At 36.4% G+C, this 19,339-nt stretch overlaps 1 protein-coding gene across 1 annotated transcript in view; it reads right to left on the bottom strand.

Moving 5' to 3' along the window:
* Positions 1-19,339, bottom strand: part of LOC117413679 (uncharacterized) — a 30,257-nt gene that overhangs the window by 9,425 nt on the left and 1,493 nt on the right. Inside the window, exons 3-25 of the mRNA XM_059000376.1 lie at positions 18,541-18,663; positions 17,934-18,010; positions 17,290-17,507; positions 16,273-16,438; positions 15,547-15,753; positions 14,891-15,052; positions 14,721-14,807; positions 12,355-12,523; positions 11,778-11,852; positions 11,416-11,568; positions 10,165-10,270; positions 8,999-9,110; positions 8,038-8,249; positions 7,470-7,558; positions 6,829-6,882; positions 6,044-6,185; positions 5,146-5,282; positions 3,958-4,129; positions 3,306-3,343; positions 2,545-2,658; positions 1,707-1,809; positions 890-1,005; positions 235-316 (exon numbers count right to left, since the gene is read on the bottom strand). Coding sequence (XP_058856359.1) covers positions 235-316; positions 890-1,005; positions 1,707-1,809; positions 2,545-2,658; positions 3,306-3,343; positions 3,958-4,129; positions 5,146-5,282; positions 6,044-6,185; positions 6,829-6,882; positions 7,470-7,558; positions 8,038-8,249; positions 8,999-9,110; positions 10,165-10,270; positions 11,416-11,568; positions 11,778-11,852; positions 12,355-12,523; positions 14,721-14,807; positions 14,891-15,052; positions 15,547-15,753; positions 16,273-16,438; positions 17,290-17,507; positions 17,934-18,010; positions 18,541-18,654 — 2,905 coding nt within the window. The 5' untranslated portion in view covers positions 18,655-18,663. The remainder of the gene's footprint in view (positions 1-234; positions 317-889; positions 1,006-1,706; positions 1,810-2,544; positions 2,659-3,305; positions 3,344-3,957; positions 4,130-5,145; positions 5,283-6,043; positions 6,186-6,828; positions 6,883-7,469; positions 7,559-8,037; positions 8,250-8,998; positions 9,111-10,164; positions 10,271-11,415; positions 11,569-11,777; positions 11,853-12,354; positions 12,524-14,720; positions 14,808-14,890; positions 15,053-15,546; positions 15,754-16,272; positions 16,439-17,289; positions 17,508-17,933; positions 18,011-18,540; positions 18,664-19,339) is intronic.

The raw sequence follows: 19,339 nt of genomic DNA on the forward strand, positions 1-19,339 counted from the left end.
AAAGGTTTATGAAGCAGAACATCAGTGCTTTATTACAGAAAACATTTAAACGGGAAGTGAGAAAATATTGAAGTTACAGCTTCAATTCAAGTAGTAAGTAACTTATTTTAATTAATATTTATAAATGTAGAAAAAGAATGGTAAACATTCTATGGTAAACTTTTATAAATGTTTTCTTTAGGGCATCTACCAGAAAGGTACAATTTTTCCCAGAATTGCTGGGAATAAACTCACCTGTGCCTAACCTATGCTGTGCACCTTCAAGCAGTACAAACTCTTGCTCAACCCGTCCAGATGAAACATTTTTCAGGATCCTCTAGAAGGAATATAAATTATAAATAATTGGTATGCCAGCTGTCATTTTGGAACACATCAGAGAACATGTTAATAAATGTTTGAATTAAGTTCCTTTGGTAGTGATGGTCACTGGTTGTTTAAATTCAGCTGTGAGCCCTGGATCTGTCTCTAACACTGGTCATTTTATACCTTTCCTGAAAGGGCCAATATTGGTTGGAAAATTAATCCGAGAATATTTGCTTGTATAGTAATATTAATAATACATACAGTAGTAGATGAATAGAGACATTGGTGGAACTTTTTTCTTAAAAAAAAAAAAAAATTCTTAATAGTACATTGGATTCAAATTACTTAGTTAAAATATATATTTACAGTATGTGGAAAAGCATGTGCTCTCAAGATACATGTAAGAGTTACATACTGGCACACACATGTAGAGACAGAGAGACAACCCCATATATCCTCACAATGTAATACTTACAACAATGTATGCAAAACAGTGTTAACCAAGTTACATCTCAACTGTATTAGTGTTTTTCCAGATACATGTAAGAGTGACATCTGCACATACCACCATTGCCCTAGATTGTACCTTTTGTTTTGCATATTTTTTAGTTTCAGAGACATCATTGGGTTCAGGAACAGCTGTCTCAGTATCATAAAGTAGGCCATGCACCGGTAATTCATTATGCTTAGGAATATTCACATCTGAAACGGCATTGCATTTTCATTAATGACATTACAAATAGATCAGTGAGGCACAGTCTGTTTACACAACAGTATGTGCTACCAAAGGTGTTCCCATTTTAGTTTATTGAGGAGACGCAAATAAGTTTGACTGTACATACAGTAGCTATACTTTAATCCAACAATAAAGTAATGCATTGTACCACATTACCCCCTACTGGTTAAACCTCCAACAAATTACTTTTGAATAAGAAAGGCAGTAAATGCAGCATAATGTTAAATGGCAAGATATTATGCTGTAGGTATCCCCACTTGATTAATATAAAAAAGAAAAAAAAAATCTGTTACAGTTATTATTTAGAAAGAAAACAATAGCCCCATTATTACACCAACTTTATATTAAAATTCTAAAACGTGGAATTAAACTGCTCTCAATGCAATGGCAATAAATAAATGATCACTTACTGCCATCTACTGGGAGTGGTAGGGGTGCATTTTGCAGTTTGAAAAGCCAAAGGCTAAAGTCCTTGCAGGCAAGAACAATTATAGTATATGAACTGCTTGTTTCTGTTTTCTCAGTAATAAGTGGCTGCCTTAAAGGTGTAAAATTGCTGTGGTTTTAAAATCACTTCTCCTGCTCTTATAATGCAGCTTTGTACAGTATAGAGAACATTGGGGGAACCAAGACAAGACATCCTCCACTGAGTCATCAGTCTGCTTACCCAACTGTTTATCGAGCTGGTAGATTGCTTTTTCACCCACAGGTAAACTTCTCAATTCTGCTTTTGTACTCTTCGACAGAATTTCAGGCTTCCCTGTGGTAATCTTTGAGAGGAAAAAAAAGGCACGTGTTAAAACTAATTTAAACTGCATAACGTGACCAGTGGCTCAGCTGCACTGACAGTCCACTTGCACTCCAATGTAAAGAAGCCTTCTCAAACTGTGCAAAAGTATGTATCTTGTAATAAGAGACATGCTACACACAATGCATTAACTTATGGTAAATTGCAAAAAACTCTGTAGGCAGGTACTACTATTAATTATTATAATATATTTTTTACTTGAAAAGAAATCAAGATGGGCATACTGTTAACATACTTGAATAATAAAATCACTGTAAGGAATCAGGGTTTAAAAAAATCCTTTATTTATAAAACTAGCAGAACACCTGAGCATTGGGGAATACACCATCATACAGAGTCTGCAACAGTTAATACTGGCAACTTTCAAAACAGAACATTTTGTGCTCCATCTGTAGTAGGTGCCGCTGCTAGACTCACATGAATGAAGCATTTCTGCCATGTCTTTCTGGCGCTCACTCATTTTTATATTTAGAATTCTCAAGCACCTGCTCAACTCAGCTTTATTGTATGCAGGGCTACTCATATTCAGAATATGCATTTACAACAGTGTCTGCATTGTTAATGAATTCATGAAGGGCCATTACTCTGTATTTGAACAATGAACTGCCAGCATGGCCTAAACAATTTTTTTTATAGAATTGTCAAATAACAAGTCCTTTTTAAAGCACACGTTTATAATTCTTGCCATTTTCAGTACCTTTCTTGACTTTCTCTTCGCTCCCTGACAACCTCTGACCTTTGAATCCAGAGTGGTCTCTTTTCTTGTTTTTGTCGGGACGCTTTTTTCCATTGAAATCTCTATGTATCCAGTCTAGAAGGAAATGGTGGAAAACAGGGGTTATGCACTAAATCTAAGAAATAAATAAATAAATCGATGGTGTAACTTACCAAGGATTTCCTCTCAAATGAGCTGTAAAGCTAATAACCTCCGGGTCATGAGCGGGATAATTCTCCATACTCAGTGATGATTCACTGCATAACCTTTTATACCATGATCGAGAAATTTCCCACACATGTATGTGTTTAACTTTATATGCGTCATTTATGAGATTAACTTTACGATCTTTATATGTGAAGGGGCGGATCGATACAGAGCTACCAGGATTCCCTTAGCAACAGACTGTTGCGCATTACATGGGGCAATCTCAGCCGACAAACAGGAAGGAATGGGAGGCCGTACAGTAATAAATAACATGATGACAGCAGTTAGAATCTCTAATTGAGCAAATCCTACATACTTCTCCAGTCTTACTTGTGGAGATAGCAGCAGCATGACACTGCTAACACAGGTAAGACTGCATGTAATCAAGCCACAAAGTGTCACTAACACAAGTTAATGTTACAACCCCTATAAAAGTTTACCATATTACAAATTTTGCAAAATTTAAAGTGTACCAAATAATATTATGTCATGTTATAGGTTAAAGATACACCCTATATTAAGTTAAAAAAATGTACCTCTCGTGTGGTGACTTGTGTTTCAGTGCGTTTATCACCTGAAACAAAAAGAACATTGATTTTCAGCAAGTCATTACATCAACCGAGCAACTTTCAGTTTTTACTGTGCTGTATTCTCCATATCAGTACAAGCTGACGTCACATGCTTTAAAAAATCACACCCGAGGCACCTCTCAGAATTCCATTCAACTGCAAAGTCAATTCAAAACGGTGACATCACAATCGGCTGTGTACCTCAACCACTTAACAGTATTCTCTTCATCAACCTTTTCCCTCTTGTCAATGGAATTGGCAATGGATTAAATAAAGGTTGGTAATGGTTATAAAACAAATACAGCTGGATTTTTAACTTGTGTATTAATAATAAAGCAGTATATAATACAGTTCTAGGGTAGTGAACGTCCATTCGCTTCTACTTGAGCCAATTTTCCTATAACCCTACAGCCTTGATTCCTCAATACATTACGAGAAGAGATTATATTGATTCCATAAGTTTAATAACTTATTTGTTCGACTTCTAAAGCCAACCTCCTGCACCTCTATGTCAGATTAAATGAACTTCACCTATTTTGAATGCAGTATTGTGCATGTAAATGGTTCTTTGTGTATGATGACCTGTATTTTGTTTGAAACAGATTTGCAAATCCCATACCTAAGTCCAGCATTGGCAGCTTGGAACTGAAGCCAGTTTTGATATTGCTGAAGCGTGACACATGCTCCTTCTCCACCTGTGGCTCTGGAGCTTTTTGCTTAACTCTTGGTGCCTTTGCTTTAGGTTCTTCTTTTAGGTCTTCTGGTAAAGGCTTTGGTTTATCTTGTGGAGCCTACCAAAGGGAACATTCAAAGAAACCCATTCCTTACAATAAACTGCACACTGAAGCGCAGATATTTCACCCACAACTATAAAACATGCAACAGTGGAAAATTTGAAAAACTAAAAAAAACAACAAAAACATTGTAAATTCAATGACAAATCTGTCTCATTATGTATGTGATCTGTTATGAACATTTTCAGGACTATTTTCCTTAATTCTTTCTCAGCGGAAGGATACCCTGTGAATCTTTACAAGTTCAAGGTAAATTTAGGTTGTGAAGTGTTGTTTTAAAGAAAATAATGAGAAAATGTGTTTTGTTAAAGTGCCCTCTTAATGAAGGCTCTACTGTTTGACTTTCATTAGCACCCTCGCCTTCAGCTTGAGACTCATAACCCCTGTTGTGGTCAAATACCACTGGTTAGAGCCTAAATTATTGGCCACTATCACTTAATAGTAATTTAGAGATACTAAGGAAAACATTGCAAAATAATTTTAGTGAACATGTCTGTCTTTGAATTTATTATTATTTATTTCTTAGCAGACACCCTTATCCAGGGCAACTTACAATTTTTACAAGATATCACATTATTTTTACATACAATTACCCATTTATACAGTTGGGTTTTTAACTGGAGCAATCTAGGTAAAGTACCTTGCTCAAGGGTAAAGCAGCAGTGTCCCCACCAGGGATTGAACCCACGACCCTCTGGTCAAGAGTCCAGAGCCCTAACCACTACTCCACACTGCTGCCCATTTACAAAGTTTATTTTAGTAGCTGCTGATGCTATTGCATATTATCAGTCTGTATTAAAGTCATTCGTAACACTGCTAGACCTAGAACAGGTAGCACGACTTGGAACTGTTGCTCTACTGAAAACAGTGTCATGAAGTTATTTTTATACAGCGCTCCGTTACCACTCACACAGATTTGACCAGAAAGTGGAATTCCTTCCATGTACAGAATGTTTCCCCTTTGAAAAGCGGGTCACCGTTGCAGTGTTTATTTGTGAATGCTAGACCCTGACCTGTTCTTCCGTCTCTGGCTCTTTTGGGGGAATGGGGGTTGGTGACAGACGCTCAGGGGAGATTCCAATCTGGAGTTTATCCAGGACAGATTCACCGGGGTGCCCTGGTCTAGGAGACAACCGCATTTGCTCATACACTGCAAAAAAAAAAAAAAAAAAAAAAAATTGAGTAAAGGAGAAGAGGGAGGGGGGATTTGGGTAGTTGAATATAGGAGTGTGTGCATGTGTGTGTGGGGTGGGGGGGAATCCCAAAGTCTAACTTAATAATGTCTACACAATATGAGTAGTTTGTCCTATCCAACAATGGAATACATTTTAATACAATACAATGTATCCCTTATAAAAGTTTACTGTAGTACAGCATAGTAAAATCATTGCAAATGCATGGTAAATCACAGTTTTTTGTGGATTTGTGAAGTGGTGCAGAAATACAATATGGTTGACTATGGAACATATACATAAAATGAATTGTCAGGAAAGACTTACTTAACTTGCTTGTCTTATCGCTGGCGGGAAACATTTAAAAAAACACAGCACAATGGCTAACCAAGTAAATCAGATATGATACAGTGCTCTAGATGCAACCTAGCATTTAGTAAGATATGTTTCACACAGTGGCCAGTAAGAAAGAAATGGCTGATACGTCTGTGCTTTTCACCAGTTAGTAAATGAAAACAAAACCAACAGAGTGTTTGACTAACAAGTCACATCAATGTGTGCTTGCATAGGGTTATGCTCATAGATAACAATAGTGAGTAAGAGAGAGAATAGGTTTGCCTTAAGAATAGTTTGATAACTCAAGATAACGCAAGTGTCAAGTCATGCTGTTCTCAGTGACTGATTAATGGTTTGATAACTCAAGTGTCGAATCATGCTGTTCCCATTGAGAAGTTCTTACTTAGCAATAGCTCTTGCAGATCCATGGAAGAACTACCAGGTGTTATCAGAAATTCACTGATGGATGCCTGCGAATCTTGAGGAGACTGATAGGTGGCAGAGGCAGCATATGGAACCCTCCCAGATGAAAACTGACTTGTAGTCTAGGGGAAAAAAAAAAAAAAACATAAAAAAAAAAATTATAACACTTGATTCCTAAAAAGTCTTTTCATTCATTTTGAAGCCTCTGCAATTACAAATATACATTTTTCAGAGATAAAACACATGTTTTAACTGGTGCATTTGAAATCCTAATGAAAACTCTTCCTTGTGCTTTTAGTATTTTGTAGTTAGCATAAGCTTTTCATGTTATTTATTATTTAGATCACCTCATGAGAATGGCTATAGTGAAGGCTGAATTGCTTACGCAGTTGGCACAGCACAAAGTGACAGAAGGCTCTCTCTAAAAACTTTTATAATGTGGCTTCTCGTTATCACTGTGTGTGTGTATCTGAATGTTTCATGTTAAGAAAATAACACAATACACAATCCATGTCTGGAATTTTTGCCAGTTGGTAATCCACACAAGATGACTAGATGGCAAATAAAGATGTACCGGAATGTTCTGAAATCTGAAATTTACAATTTACAATTAATGTTACTGAATTATCTTTGTTGGAATAAAGTTTAAAACAGTTTAAAACATCTGAAAAATTCAGAATAATCCACATATTTTCAAACCGCATGACTTTAACAAATTCTTATCTACTTGCTGTGGTTTGTAGCAGTACATAACGCTGTCCTTACATCATCAGTCTCTTCTAGACTACACTCTGTCAAGTCATATCTCTTGTATGGTACCTAGAGGAACATTGGACAGGAACAAAGGAGATTGTTATAACTTTACACACGGCTTCCCTTTAAAAAATAATAATAACATATAATAATGTGAAAAATCATAACCCAAGAAACAGAGGGCCAGGTGTTTACTGTATTGTTTTTATGAGAAGAATCTATGTTAATGTTACAAAATGAGAAACAAACATAAAAGCTTTGGAAATATGCGCCAGAAGTTCTTCAAAGTGGAATATTAATATGCAGAACACACCACAAGATGGCATCAGAACAGCAACTCCAATATGTCGATGAAGCCGTTCTTTTTTTGTTCTATTTTTTAAATTAACACTCTGGGATGAATGCATATGTAGAAGATAAAGAGTGACTGGTAAACAGAGATCTGTTATTAGCTACAGGTTTTTGGCTCTGCCTTTGTCAGATACTGCACATGGACGGAATGACGTTTACTGTAGGCTGCTGTTGGTGACACCTTTCATTTCAACACTGGATTTTGATTATGTGTCTTCAGTTCTGAATCCAATTGAGCATTTCTTGATCACACTGAAGAGGTAGATGCTGTTGTGCATGTTCAATAGGTATACATATCTCACCAGGTATGACTCCATGTCTAAAATATCAGTCTCTTGGTCTCTTTTCCTGTAATCATGCTTCAGGCTGGGATCTTCATAGATGAAGGACTCTTGATAATTAAGAGCAATATATGTATTTTACTCACATTTGTACATTTTCTGTGGTGAACTTAGTTCTTAAGAAAGATAATACAATAAAAATGAAATCGTTATCACTGTAAAGACTCTATATTATGCTCTGTACTCCACATTAACACTTGTATCACTACTACATATGGAACCAATATTGATCTCCCTACTATATAACAAAGTTAATTTTGAAATACATAGAATCACATTTATAAAAACATACAAAACACAAATTCTGTAATTCCATCTTTGTGATCTGATGGAGATTCCTTAAATTGAATTATACAGTGTTACAATAAATGCTTGATATTAATTATTTTCTTAATTATACTGTAAGCCTTTTAGGAGACAATTCAAGGCTGTTCAAATAGAAACACAGTACAGCACCTGCCTTATTTCCCTACTTCCATTCTTGCCTTTTATACAGTTCTTTAGTAGAAATGCTCAATGGCCCCTTTACCTTGTGCTGAGGTTTCGGAGGCTATGTCGTCGATCAGATTCACATGCATTAACTTATGGTGAGGCAGTAAGAAAAGGTGATTCTTAAAGGCCACTAGGATATCCCCAGAGCTGTTCAGGAAACAGGCGGAGGTGAGAGAATCGTCAAGATGGACATCAGCCACCAGCACCAGAGTCTTTTGAAAATCCCACAGTTTAATAGTGTAGTCGGATCTGAACAATATAAAACAAAATATAAACTATAAGGGTTTCTTTCCTTTGTAGTTATTTTTATTACAGTTTCTTCACAATGTTCATCCAAAATCATGGACATTAAAGTTTTGCAGAAAAGAGGTTTCAATTCCAGGTGTTAGAACAGTTACTACTAGGTTGGAGTTATGGTTCATAAGTAGCATATTGTAAATCCACATGTTATTATTGTAGCAGTGTTCTGTTTTCCTTCCAGTTTTTAAGTTTAGCATATTGTTTTTAACTTCCAACTTCATTATTGTATTATAAATGTGAAACAACAGGTCCTAATTAACAAGTTGTGTATTTACAGTATTACTAATGTGAACTGCGATACACATGTATTGTTATGCAAATATAAACTTTCTCTAAATAAACACTGCTTCAAAATAGATATTTTTTTCATTATATGTATGTATGCATTGCCATACTAAGATTTTTATTAAGAACAATTCAGAACTAAAATAGGCCTAGAGAAGGCCCTCTTGCTTGGGCAGTATGTGTGGTTTCTCAATAGTTAGATTAAGACAATGTCCCTATATTTATGCTCATTAGGACCTATTCACTTACAGTGCATACTTTAATTCATTAATATATATATATTTTTTTATTTAAAGAAAGGTTTCAAATATGTTTTTATGAATTAAATAAAATGTGGTATTCCTGAAACAGTTTTAGACTGGTAAGGAGTCCAAGCTTTGTGAATAAGACCCAATGTGTGTTTTTTCACCTACCCACAGCTCATGAAGAGACTAAGGGATGGACAGGAGTCCACACTTAACACTGGACCACGGTGTTCCTGTTTGAAACTTGTGTCGTCGTTCTCATCGTTGGGTTTATCTTCCTCTGTTCATTAAAAACAAACACATACAATTTCTAATCAGGGGCCTGACAGTTCATCTTTTTGGTTCTCCTGAAATACACAAAACCATATATCTTAGATTGATAACATAACAACAACTGTTGTAATACAATACCTGTAATTGGTGTGTACTCATCGTTGCCCTCGTGTTGAGCACACAGTGGCAGTGTTGCATATTTCTTTGTGAGTTTGTGGTAAAAACTATTTACCAGGTAATCAAATACAGTTTTTATATACAGTGTATTAGGTTCTCTAAAATAAGATTAAAATTACATGTTACGTTGTCTAATTCCGCCTTATCAGAGAAACAAAAATAGTCATGTAACTTACCTCTCTTTACATTTGATTACCATCTCCACACTTGTAGCTACCCCTTGGTATTACCAAGTGGGTTTGAGGTAAATGTTCATTTTGTATGACTCATAATAATCATCACTAAAAATGTATTTATTAAAATGTCTGTATTTCAAGGGTTTGTCTGGTACTATTGAAAGAATGTATCCGAATTCCTTATAAGAATCATGTTACATTACACATGTAGACAAGCTTCTAATGGACACCAGGCTTCCTAAGAACCCATTGTTTAGGATAGAAAAACAATGAAATACATGGGATGTTAATGGGTGGCTAAAGATCCACAAGCTTACCTTTGTAAGAACTAAAAAATAAATTATCATTAGAGATTGTGATTGAGATTGGGTACTTAAGATAGGTGGACACAAAAATAGATACACCTGTACACTGTAGGGCTACCAACAGCAGCCAGAAGAGTACTGATTAGACATGACAAACTGTTCAGGATACACGGCCATTTCCTAAAGATACTGCATGTGTTTACAATTGTATGTCCAACCTTTGTACAGTGTAATTATTCCCACAGTGGTTTAAAGCCACAACTTAAAGAGATAATCTGCTGACATGTTATTAAAGATTATACTGTAGAAACTAAATAAATAAACCGAATGAGTAAAAAGCCCAGAGCATTAGGATAATTGAGCCTAAATGAATGTTTTGAAACCTGTCTGGGGAATGTCTTACTGTGCCCTGGGTGAGGTCTCCTCTCTTGCTCAGGAAATCCTCTGTTTATTAGGATATCTACAATGGCAACAGCTCCAGATTTATGGCCCAGGAACAAGGACCCCATCTGAAAATCATACACAACCATGAGTGAAGAGTACATATTTATAACAAAATAATTTTTTAGGGGGCAAGGTGGTGCAGTTGGGTAGCCCTTCATGGCTTTAAAGCAGGCCGAAGTTCAAATCCACCTCAGGTCTCAGATGATATAAGTTTGGTGGTCTCATCTTAGCCAACAGTGGACATTAGAACCAATACACACAATTCACCACAAATGTCAGTCTCCATATCAGTTTTAGTGCAACCAAGACATGTTCCAAACCCACCCTGTTACCTTTTCTGGTAGGTAATGGAAATGTATTAGATTACATACTGTATTGTGTGCAAGGGCAGTCCACCATGACAAACTAAGTGTCAACACTTAATGTTTTACTGTATAATGATATCAAATATTACATTTAATAACTTTTCTTTAGAAATCACAAACTGGGAGTTGTGCGAACAAAAAATCCAAGATAATGTAACTTTATTGCATTAGATTAATTGGAATTGAGTTTATGATTAACTTCTAGTTCATATGTATTTACTGGTTCACATAACTATTTCCTTGAGGACAAATGCATTTAACAAAACTTCCTATATGCATACCCGAGGGATAGCAGTCTTATCAATTCAGAAAGCAAACTGCAAGTCATTCTTAAAGGCACATTTGCATCTTCATTGTGAAATCGTTGGCCTTGAATGCAAAATGGTTTCTCAAGACTATTTTTTATCTAGTTGCTCAAATCGATATTTTTTTATGTCATTTCTGAAGCTTTGCAAATGAAAATGTCACTCAGCCAGACCTTAAGACTTGCTTTTGATCTAGAACAAGTTTAAGCAAGTTTAACCCAGCATATAATTATATTGGAATTTCTGGGGAATCATTATATTAATTGATAACATGATTCATTATCTACAACTAGATAACCTGTAATATTACTACTACTACCACTACTACTACTACTACTACTACTGCTACTAATAATAATAATAATAATAATATATATATTTTACTATTTAAAAGCTGCTATAAGCATCATTAAAATGTAATTTGTGGTTAATTGTGAAAATGTCCTGTTAGTGTTATTGGCAGAGAGAGAAATATCAGTCTTGTAAATAGCACTATACTTAGGAAGGGTAGTGTAATTTTCTATTTTTCTCTTTACCTACCATCCTTGTGAAGGCAGTCACATCATTGCATAGGGGGACCTGGTGCAACAGTTCCAAGAAAGGCAAACTCCAGATTTGTACCAGTTTATTGTGCAATTCCTGGCATGTATTTAGCAACTGATTGTGATCGATGTCATGCATCAAAGAAACCACCTGTTTAAAATAAGGAAGGATAATGACGTTTTTAACTGTGCTCAACTAACGGCCAACTCTAAAACAAAAGTAAACGTATCTATGAACTGTATGTTTTCTAAACCGGGCCATACCAAATGTGAAACAAAGATAGATAGAAATATCAGAAATAGATGAAATCAGGCTTGTTGCAGTTGAAATTTGACAGCCGTTTCTAAATCATCACTTACAGGATCCTTGTGTGCCTTTAGCTCACAGTACTTCAGGTTTAACACAGTTATGTCCATAAACAGTATTCTTCCATCCTAAAAGCATGAATAGAGTAGGGAGTTATTGTACCTTTAATAGCATGATAAATGCCTAGCTGTCACTAATGTAGGCCTCACAATGTTTTAGTGAGTACCAATGTTCTCCAATGATGGAGGGTTGTAGTGTATTGTCAGTACACATAACATAGACAATACTGCTTAAATATGTAGGCCTAATTTTTAATAGTTTTTCCCCAAACTATAACAAGTACTTGTTAAGGATTTGACAAAATTCCAGTACATCTTATCTTGTGTGTCAATGTCATTGCATGCATAGAACATGTGACAGAATTCAAAAGTAAAACAACACAAAAACACGCTTTATGTTTAATGGTAATCTTCGTTGTTTTATAATAAGTCGTGTGTAGCATGTCTCTTATTATAAAAACAGAAATACGTTTGCATAGACAGAATTGCCTAAAATGCACAAGATGGCATCTCTTATAATACTAATAATACTAAAAGACACCTTACACATTGTTGTCATTTTGTTTTTTACCTGCATTCCACACAGAATGAATTCCTGTGTGTCTGGGCACACAATGCCTTCATCAGACAAATAGCACACTGGAGAAGAGAGGCAGCCTACAGCGGAACACTCCCACATCAGTGACTTTCCATAACTCACATTCACAGTGCAGTGAAGTATTGACTTCTTTCTTTCAACCCTGGAAATAGGTACAAATAAGTTGTACTGCAACTACTGAATTGTATGTCAGCACAGAACCCCTTGTTTAAACCACTAGAAACTTACAGACGTGCTCAAATTTGTTGGTACCCTTACAGCTCATTGAAATAATGCTTCATTCCTCCTGAAAAGTGATGAAATTAAAAGCTATTTTATCATGTATACTTGAATGCCTTTGGTATGTCATAGAATAAAGCAAAGAAGCTGTGAAAAGAGATGAATTATTGCTTATTCTACAAAGATGTTCTAAAATGGCCTGGACACATTTGTTGGTACCCCTTAGAAAAGATAATAAATAATTGGATTATAGTGATATTTCAAACTAATTAGTTTCTTTAATTAGTATCACACATGTCTCCAATCTTGTAATCAGTCATTCAGCCTATTTAAATGGAGAAAAGTAGTCACTGTGCTGTTTGGTATCATTGTGTGCACCACACTGAACATGGACCAGAGAAAGCAAAGGAGAGAGTTGTCTGAGGAGATCAGAAAGAAAATAATAGACAAGCATGGTAAAGGTAAAGGCTACAAGACAATCTCCAAGCAGCTTGATGTTCCTGTGACAACAGTTGCAAATATCATTAAGAAGTTTAAGGTCCATGGAACTGTAGCCAACCTCCGTGGGCGCGGCCGCAAGAGGAAAATCGACCCCAGATTGAACAGAAGGATAGTGCGAATGGTAGAAAAAGAACCAAGGATAACTGCCAAAGAGATACAAGCTGAACTCCAAGGTGAAGGTATGTCAGTTTCTGATCACACCATCCGTCGCTTTTTGAGCGAAAGTGGGCTCCATGGAAGAAGACCCAGGAGGACTCCACTTTTGACAGAAAAACATAAAAAAGCCAGACTGGAATTTGCTAAAATGCATATTGACAAGCCACAATCCTTCTGGGAGAATGTCCTTTGGACAGATGAGTCAAAACTGGAGCTTTTTGGCAAGTCACATCAGCTCTATGTTCACAGACGAAAAAATGAAGCTTTCAAAGAAAAGAACACCATACCTACAGTGAAACATGGAGGAGGCTTGGTTATGTTTTGGGGCTGCTTTGCTGCGCCTGGCACAGGGTGCCTTAAATCTGTGCAGGGCACAATGAAATCTCAAGACTATCAAGGCATTCTGGAGCGAAACGTACTGCCCAGTGTCAGAAAGCTCTGTCTCAGTCGCAGGTCATGGGTCCTCCAACAGGATAATGACCTAAAACACACAGCTAAAAGCACCCAAGAATGGATAAGAACAAAACATTGGACTATTCTGAAGTGGCCTTCTATGAGTCCTGATCTGAATCCTATCGAACATCTATGGAAAGAGCTGAAACTTGCAGTCTGGAGAAGACACCCATCAAACCTGAGACAGCTGGAGCAGTTTGCTCAGGAAGAGTGGGCCAAACTACCTGTTAACAGGTGCAGAAGTCTCATTGAGAGCTACAGAAAACGTTTGATTGCGGTGATTGCCTCTAAAGGTTGTACAACAAAATATTAGGTTAGCGGTCCCATCATTTTTGTCCATGCCATTTTCATTTGTTTTATTATTTACAATATTATGTTGAATAAAAAATCAAAAGCAAAGTCTGATTTCTATTAAATATGGAATAAACAATGGTGGATGCCAATTACTTTTGTCAGTTTCAAGTTATTTCAGAGAAAATTGTGCATTCTTCGTTTTTTGTGGAGGGGTACCAACAAATTTGAGCACGTCTGTATATATCAAAAAAGGGACTCACTCCAACACTCCTTTAGCCTAAAAACATATTCCTCTAGGACACTTATGAAGGTGCTATCTGAAACATTTGTCTATGTGAGTCGAGTTTTATATATGTTTTTGAAATTACAGAAGGGCCACATTTAAATAAGAATATTCTTCTGTTTAGTTTACAGCTACTTAACAATTAGCTATTCTCTAAACTAAATTCAAAGACATTATTCAATCAATATCTTAAGCACATATTTTCTGTTATAACTTGAATAGTTAACTAAATAAATAATGTACTGCTTACACAATAGGGGGCACTGTATTAGCAACATAAAGTTTAGTCACACAATCTTGCACAAATTTGCACAATCAATACAATGAAACAGTCAATGTCCGGTACTACAGTTAGTATGTGGATAAGATGCTCATTTGGCTTGTGGCCACCGTGTCTCTGACATCCTTGTCTGTACTGATAGTAAAAACTCACAACTTTGCATGTTTTCTTTCATAAACTTCCGCTTGGTGTTGTAAGTCCCGTATATCCCAGAATGCTACTCTGCAGGCCGGATCAGTTCTGTAGAAAAGGAGGTGTTGCATATTATTATTAATAGAACGGACTGGGTGTACCAACACAAACAAGTACTGTAGAGCACTCACCTGGCAGTATAGACCCACACCTCCCATGAGCTGAGAAGCACAACGACTATCCCGCTTTCTCTGCTGTACACAAAGTTGGGTGCTTTTTGAATTGGAGAGACAAAGGGGGGTGGTGGCACAATGCACAGCTTAGTACCGTCCAACCTGGATAGGATCTGGATGCTACAAATAAAAACACTGAGCGTTTTCAAATATGGAATGGGCACTGTGGTTAACAAGGGTGTATTCACTTCAGTTTTTTTTTTTTTTTTTAGTTCCCAGTAGGGGTAGCACAGAACAGTGGACGAGAAAAGTAACCTTTCAATTTCAGAGCAGCAGCACAGCAACATTTTACTACCTGCAAAACTACAAACTTAACAAAAAACTTAATGTGTTTAAAAGTGTATACTTGTAGCAAACTATTTCATTTGTATTCAGCTGTTTGAATTGTAAAGGAAAGTAACTGTGAAGCGTGATATTTTCAGGTGGAGGGAATAAGCAAGTAACATATAAATTACATTTTAGAACATTAACAAATAGTAGTTGTTTTACTCAAAGTTCACAGTATACTTTTTTCCCAGCTCGCAATACAATCTTAAGAGCCTTTACTCAAGAAATATCTGTCAATCCTTTACCCCCAGTTTTCTTAGTACAGCCAATGTCCTTTAGTCTTGTACCTATTTGCATCTCCTAATGCCAGCACTCTGGTGGTCTTGCTCTTTGCCCTACAGAGACTGAGTGAAGACACCTGGTAGTGCAGTGGGCTCCAGAACTCGACAAAATGGTTCAGGTTATACAGGTGAATCCCCCTGGTGGACCAGCAGTACAGGAGCTTATCCTCAGTCAGTCCCAACTCCTGAATACCCTCCTCAAACACAGCCAGGCTGCAGGTGGAACAGTTAAATTACACTTTTTATGTATTTATTCAACTGCAGGGACAATAACTGATCATTTTCAACCTCTCCACATTGCCCTGCAAGAATGTCTCAATTCTGTCTGAGTGCCAATTGTCTTATTTTAAAAGACTATATAAAGTATTACTATGGTAAATTGTCAATGCTTTTCCCATCTTTATACTGTGCATTCACCATATTTTACAATATTTTTCTATGCCTAAGTTAAACCAAAGCCCCCATAGGTTAAATGCTATTGCACTTAAACCTGCAGCGCCACATTGCCCCCGCACTATAATAAAACAAAAACAAAAAAGTTTACTATGATATGCACATATTTGTAGTTTGTGGGTGTTTGATGGTGGATGGGGTTAAATTCATATAAAAAAACAGTATTGCGATTATTACAGTTACAAAATAGTCTCCCCTTTGCGGGCACATTGTGTCATGCTATTGCTACATTATTTAAGCTGCACAAAAATATGTTGGTGACTTTCAAATGCTGGTTACCAATAAAGCTGCTCCATGGTATCCAAAGACCAAAATCTGACTGTCCCATCCAAAGACCCAGAGAGGAAAAGTGATTCTGTTTCTGGGTGTCGCAGGAGACTTGTCACAGGGCGGCGGTGACCAAGAAACACATGGATCAAAAATCCTTGCCTACTCCAAGCCTTTACTGTGAAAGAATGCAAAACAAGTCTATCTTCTCTTAATAAATAGCATATTGAAAAGACCAAACCCCTTAACATCTCAATGCTCAATGTAATGCAAGGAGATGTATAGTTCTAATAGAAGAGAGGATGGCATATGTTCTAAATGTCCTTCTGGTTGAAAAATGTGCTATTGTTTATCTATAAACAGATAATCAAAGGTTACCATGATATATGTCACAACAGACTCAAAACAATTCAGCTATTACACAAGGACAAGACTGATTCAATTTCAGCATCTTACCATACTTTTAGAAATGTTGGAAACACAAAGAAAAATACCTTCAAATTCATATTGAACTTTCAGAAAAATACAGTTAGAGTTACCAATTATGAAATTTTGACGTACATTCCTGCTGTTTTTCACATGATGAACCAGTGGATGTTGCTATGCTACTGAACCCTGGTATAGAGTTCAGCCTTACTGATCTCTTCCTGGCCTCATCTGGCATCTGACCCACAGGGGTCGCTGTGGCGTGGTGAGAGGAACCTAACACAGGCAATGTTCCTCTCTAGCCCACAGGAGCGCAAAGGCCAATGCAGCGCTTCCTATAGATCCCCATCCCATATCAGCAAGCTTCCAATCTCATAACTCACCCCAGCAGTGCCTTTATTGGGAACCCCTTACAATGTACCTTAAATTCCAAGCATGACCTGACAAATTTGCTGGTTTGGTAAATCAATAAAAGAAGACTTTCTGGTAATTGAAGTAGGTACTTCCTAGCAATCTGATTAAATAACTGATTGCTGTCTGACATCAGACAAACAGCACATGAATATAGAAACATCCACTGAAAAAAAAAAATGAAATACCTACTTTTTAAGTCTATAGATGATGTAATCAGAACTTTGATGTAGGGGCAGTAGATACAGGAGAGGATGTTGCTCTTGTGGGCTTTGGTTAGATGCAGCAGCTGGTTTCCACCCATATCGTAACAGAAGAGGCTCCGATCCGAGCAGCAATACAGCTGCTGCATAGGCACATCCAGGTCAATATTTGTACACCAGCCCCCGCTAATGTGTATTTGTTCTGCCCTGCATTTAGGAATCAGTGTTATCGTAGATGCAATGTCCCTTTTTCTTCAAGTCATACAGTGCATATTAAACTTTTACTGTTACTGCCCAGATGACCTCATAAATGCCAATACCATCATGTAAAAAGCACCCTTTTCACCTTGATTGCTAGCTATAAAAAAGAATAGCAGCTGAGTTCTAGAAAGTCTGCTCCAGGATGTCCCCCGTCAGCTTAACAAATCCTGAGAAAAATGGCTACATAATTGATCACATACATTCCATACCATGTGAATACAATTTTAGAATAAACCTAACCTTTAAAATGTTCTGCATCAACACCAACTGTAGGAATAAACTACACAAACAACTCAGAAATGTACATTTTGGGCTTACGGTTGCATTACAATTAATTCATTCCTTCTTTATTATTTATTCTAACAGTCTTACCTGAGAAAGAGTCCGTAATCTGACATCGCTGCAATTTTGGAAAACCTGTTGATAGGTTTTTTTCTGTATTTCCAAAACTAAAAGACAATTTTTTTTAATGTACAAATACTGTGCACATATTACTGTATATGTCCATTACTGTGTCCAAATAAACATTACTTAAGAACTACAGTGGACTACTAGAAAAGTTTTAGTATAGGTCAAGAATATTTCTGTATGCAAACCATGTTGTAACCCCCCTCCCAAACAATGTCCTGAAAAGTCTTGAAAACTATATCTTAACCTCAAAGTTAACTTAAATGATTAGATATACAGCATCTAGAAGAAAACTGGTCATCCTATAGTGAACTTCACATGAATCTAGGTCACGATGGCCAGCTTATTCATGAGTTCTGGCTTGTGATTGCTTGGGCTAACGACTTAGAAATGACTGATGCATTGTCATGTCGTGCTTGCATTTTCTTAATTCATAGCATTAACATTATTAAGATGAGGATATTTGATTTGAATCATTTGCCAGAATTTGATCATGGACTTTTGTTATAATACGTTATTGAATGTAGGAGTAAAGCATTCATGGCAACTTCTTTACTTGAATTTCCAATACCTTAATCCCATCAAGCCCTCCTGTGATGAGCTCATCAGTCACTGGGTTGAATACAATAGTCATAACCAGATGGGAGTTTTCATCATCTGCAGTCTCTATCTCACAGAAATCCATGTTATAAACCTGAGAAAAAAAGTCAAGACTTGCATGTATACCTGTCAACTGACATTACTTTTAACTGTGGAATATGGTAAGACAATCACTATAATAGTCATCATATATTAAAAAATCATAAACTTAAACTTAAAATTATTTCCATCCCAGCTTGAAATAGCTACATCTAATCTATTCTCTAACATGTCTAATTGGTTTGATTTTTGCAAATAAACAAACAGCAAGCACTGAATAACCCCTGTGTATTCAAAGCTATGGTCTGGTGGGAAAAAAATCTGCATTTTATCAGAGCTAGTACCACGTTGATAATTACGCATTTTCTCTTCTCTGTATTTTGTGTAGCAGTTGCAGTTTATAGACTTTTAGAGAACCACAGGGTTGGTACATATTGTTTCCTTTTGGAAGAATGACGCATTACTGCAAATACACTATCCACCAATTAGTATTAGGATACTAATATGTAATTAGATTGATCTATAAGGACAAATGCAATATTTCAGGTTTGATTAATTTGGGATCATTTTAGGCAAGGGAGTCTGCATGTCAAAATGGTAAGTAGCTTAGTTTACCATACTAAAACAAAAGCAGTTTTTTTTTTTTCCCAGGTATATATTAGATCATATATTAGAGCAAAACAGCATCAGAACTTGGGAACAGGATCTAACTGGAAAGTATGATGATGGGA

Source organism: Acipenser ruthenus, chromosome 25, assembly GCF_902713425.1.
Source record: "Acipenser ruthenus chromosome 25, fAciRut3.2 maternal haplotype, whole genome shotgun sequence".
Lineage (NCBI taxonomy): Eukaryota > Metazoa > Chordata > Actinopteri > Acipenseriformes > Acipenseridae > Acipenser > Acipenser ruthenus.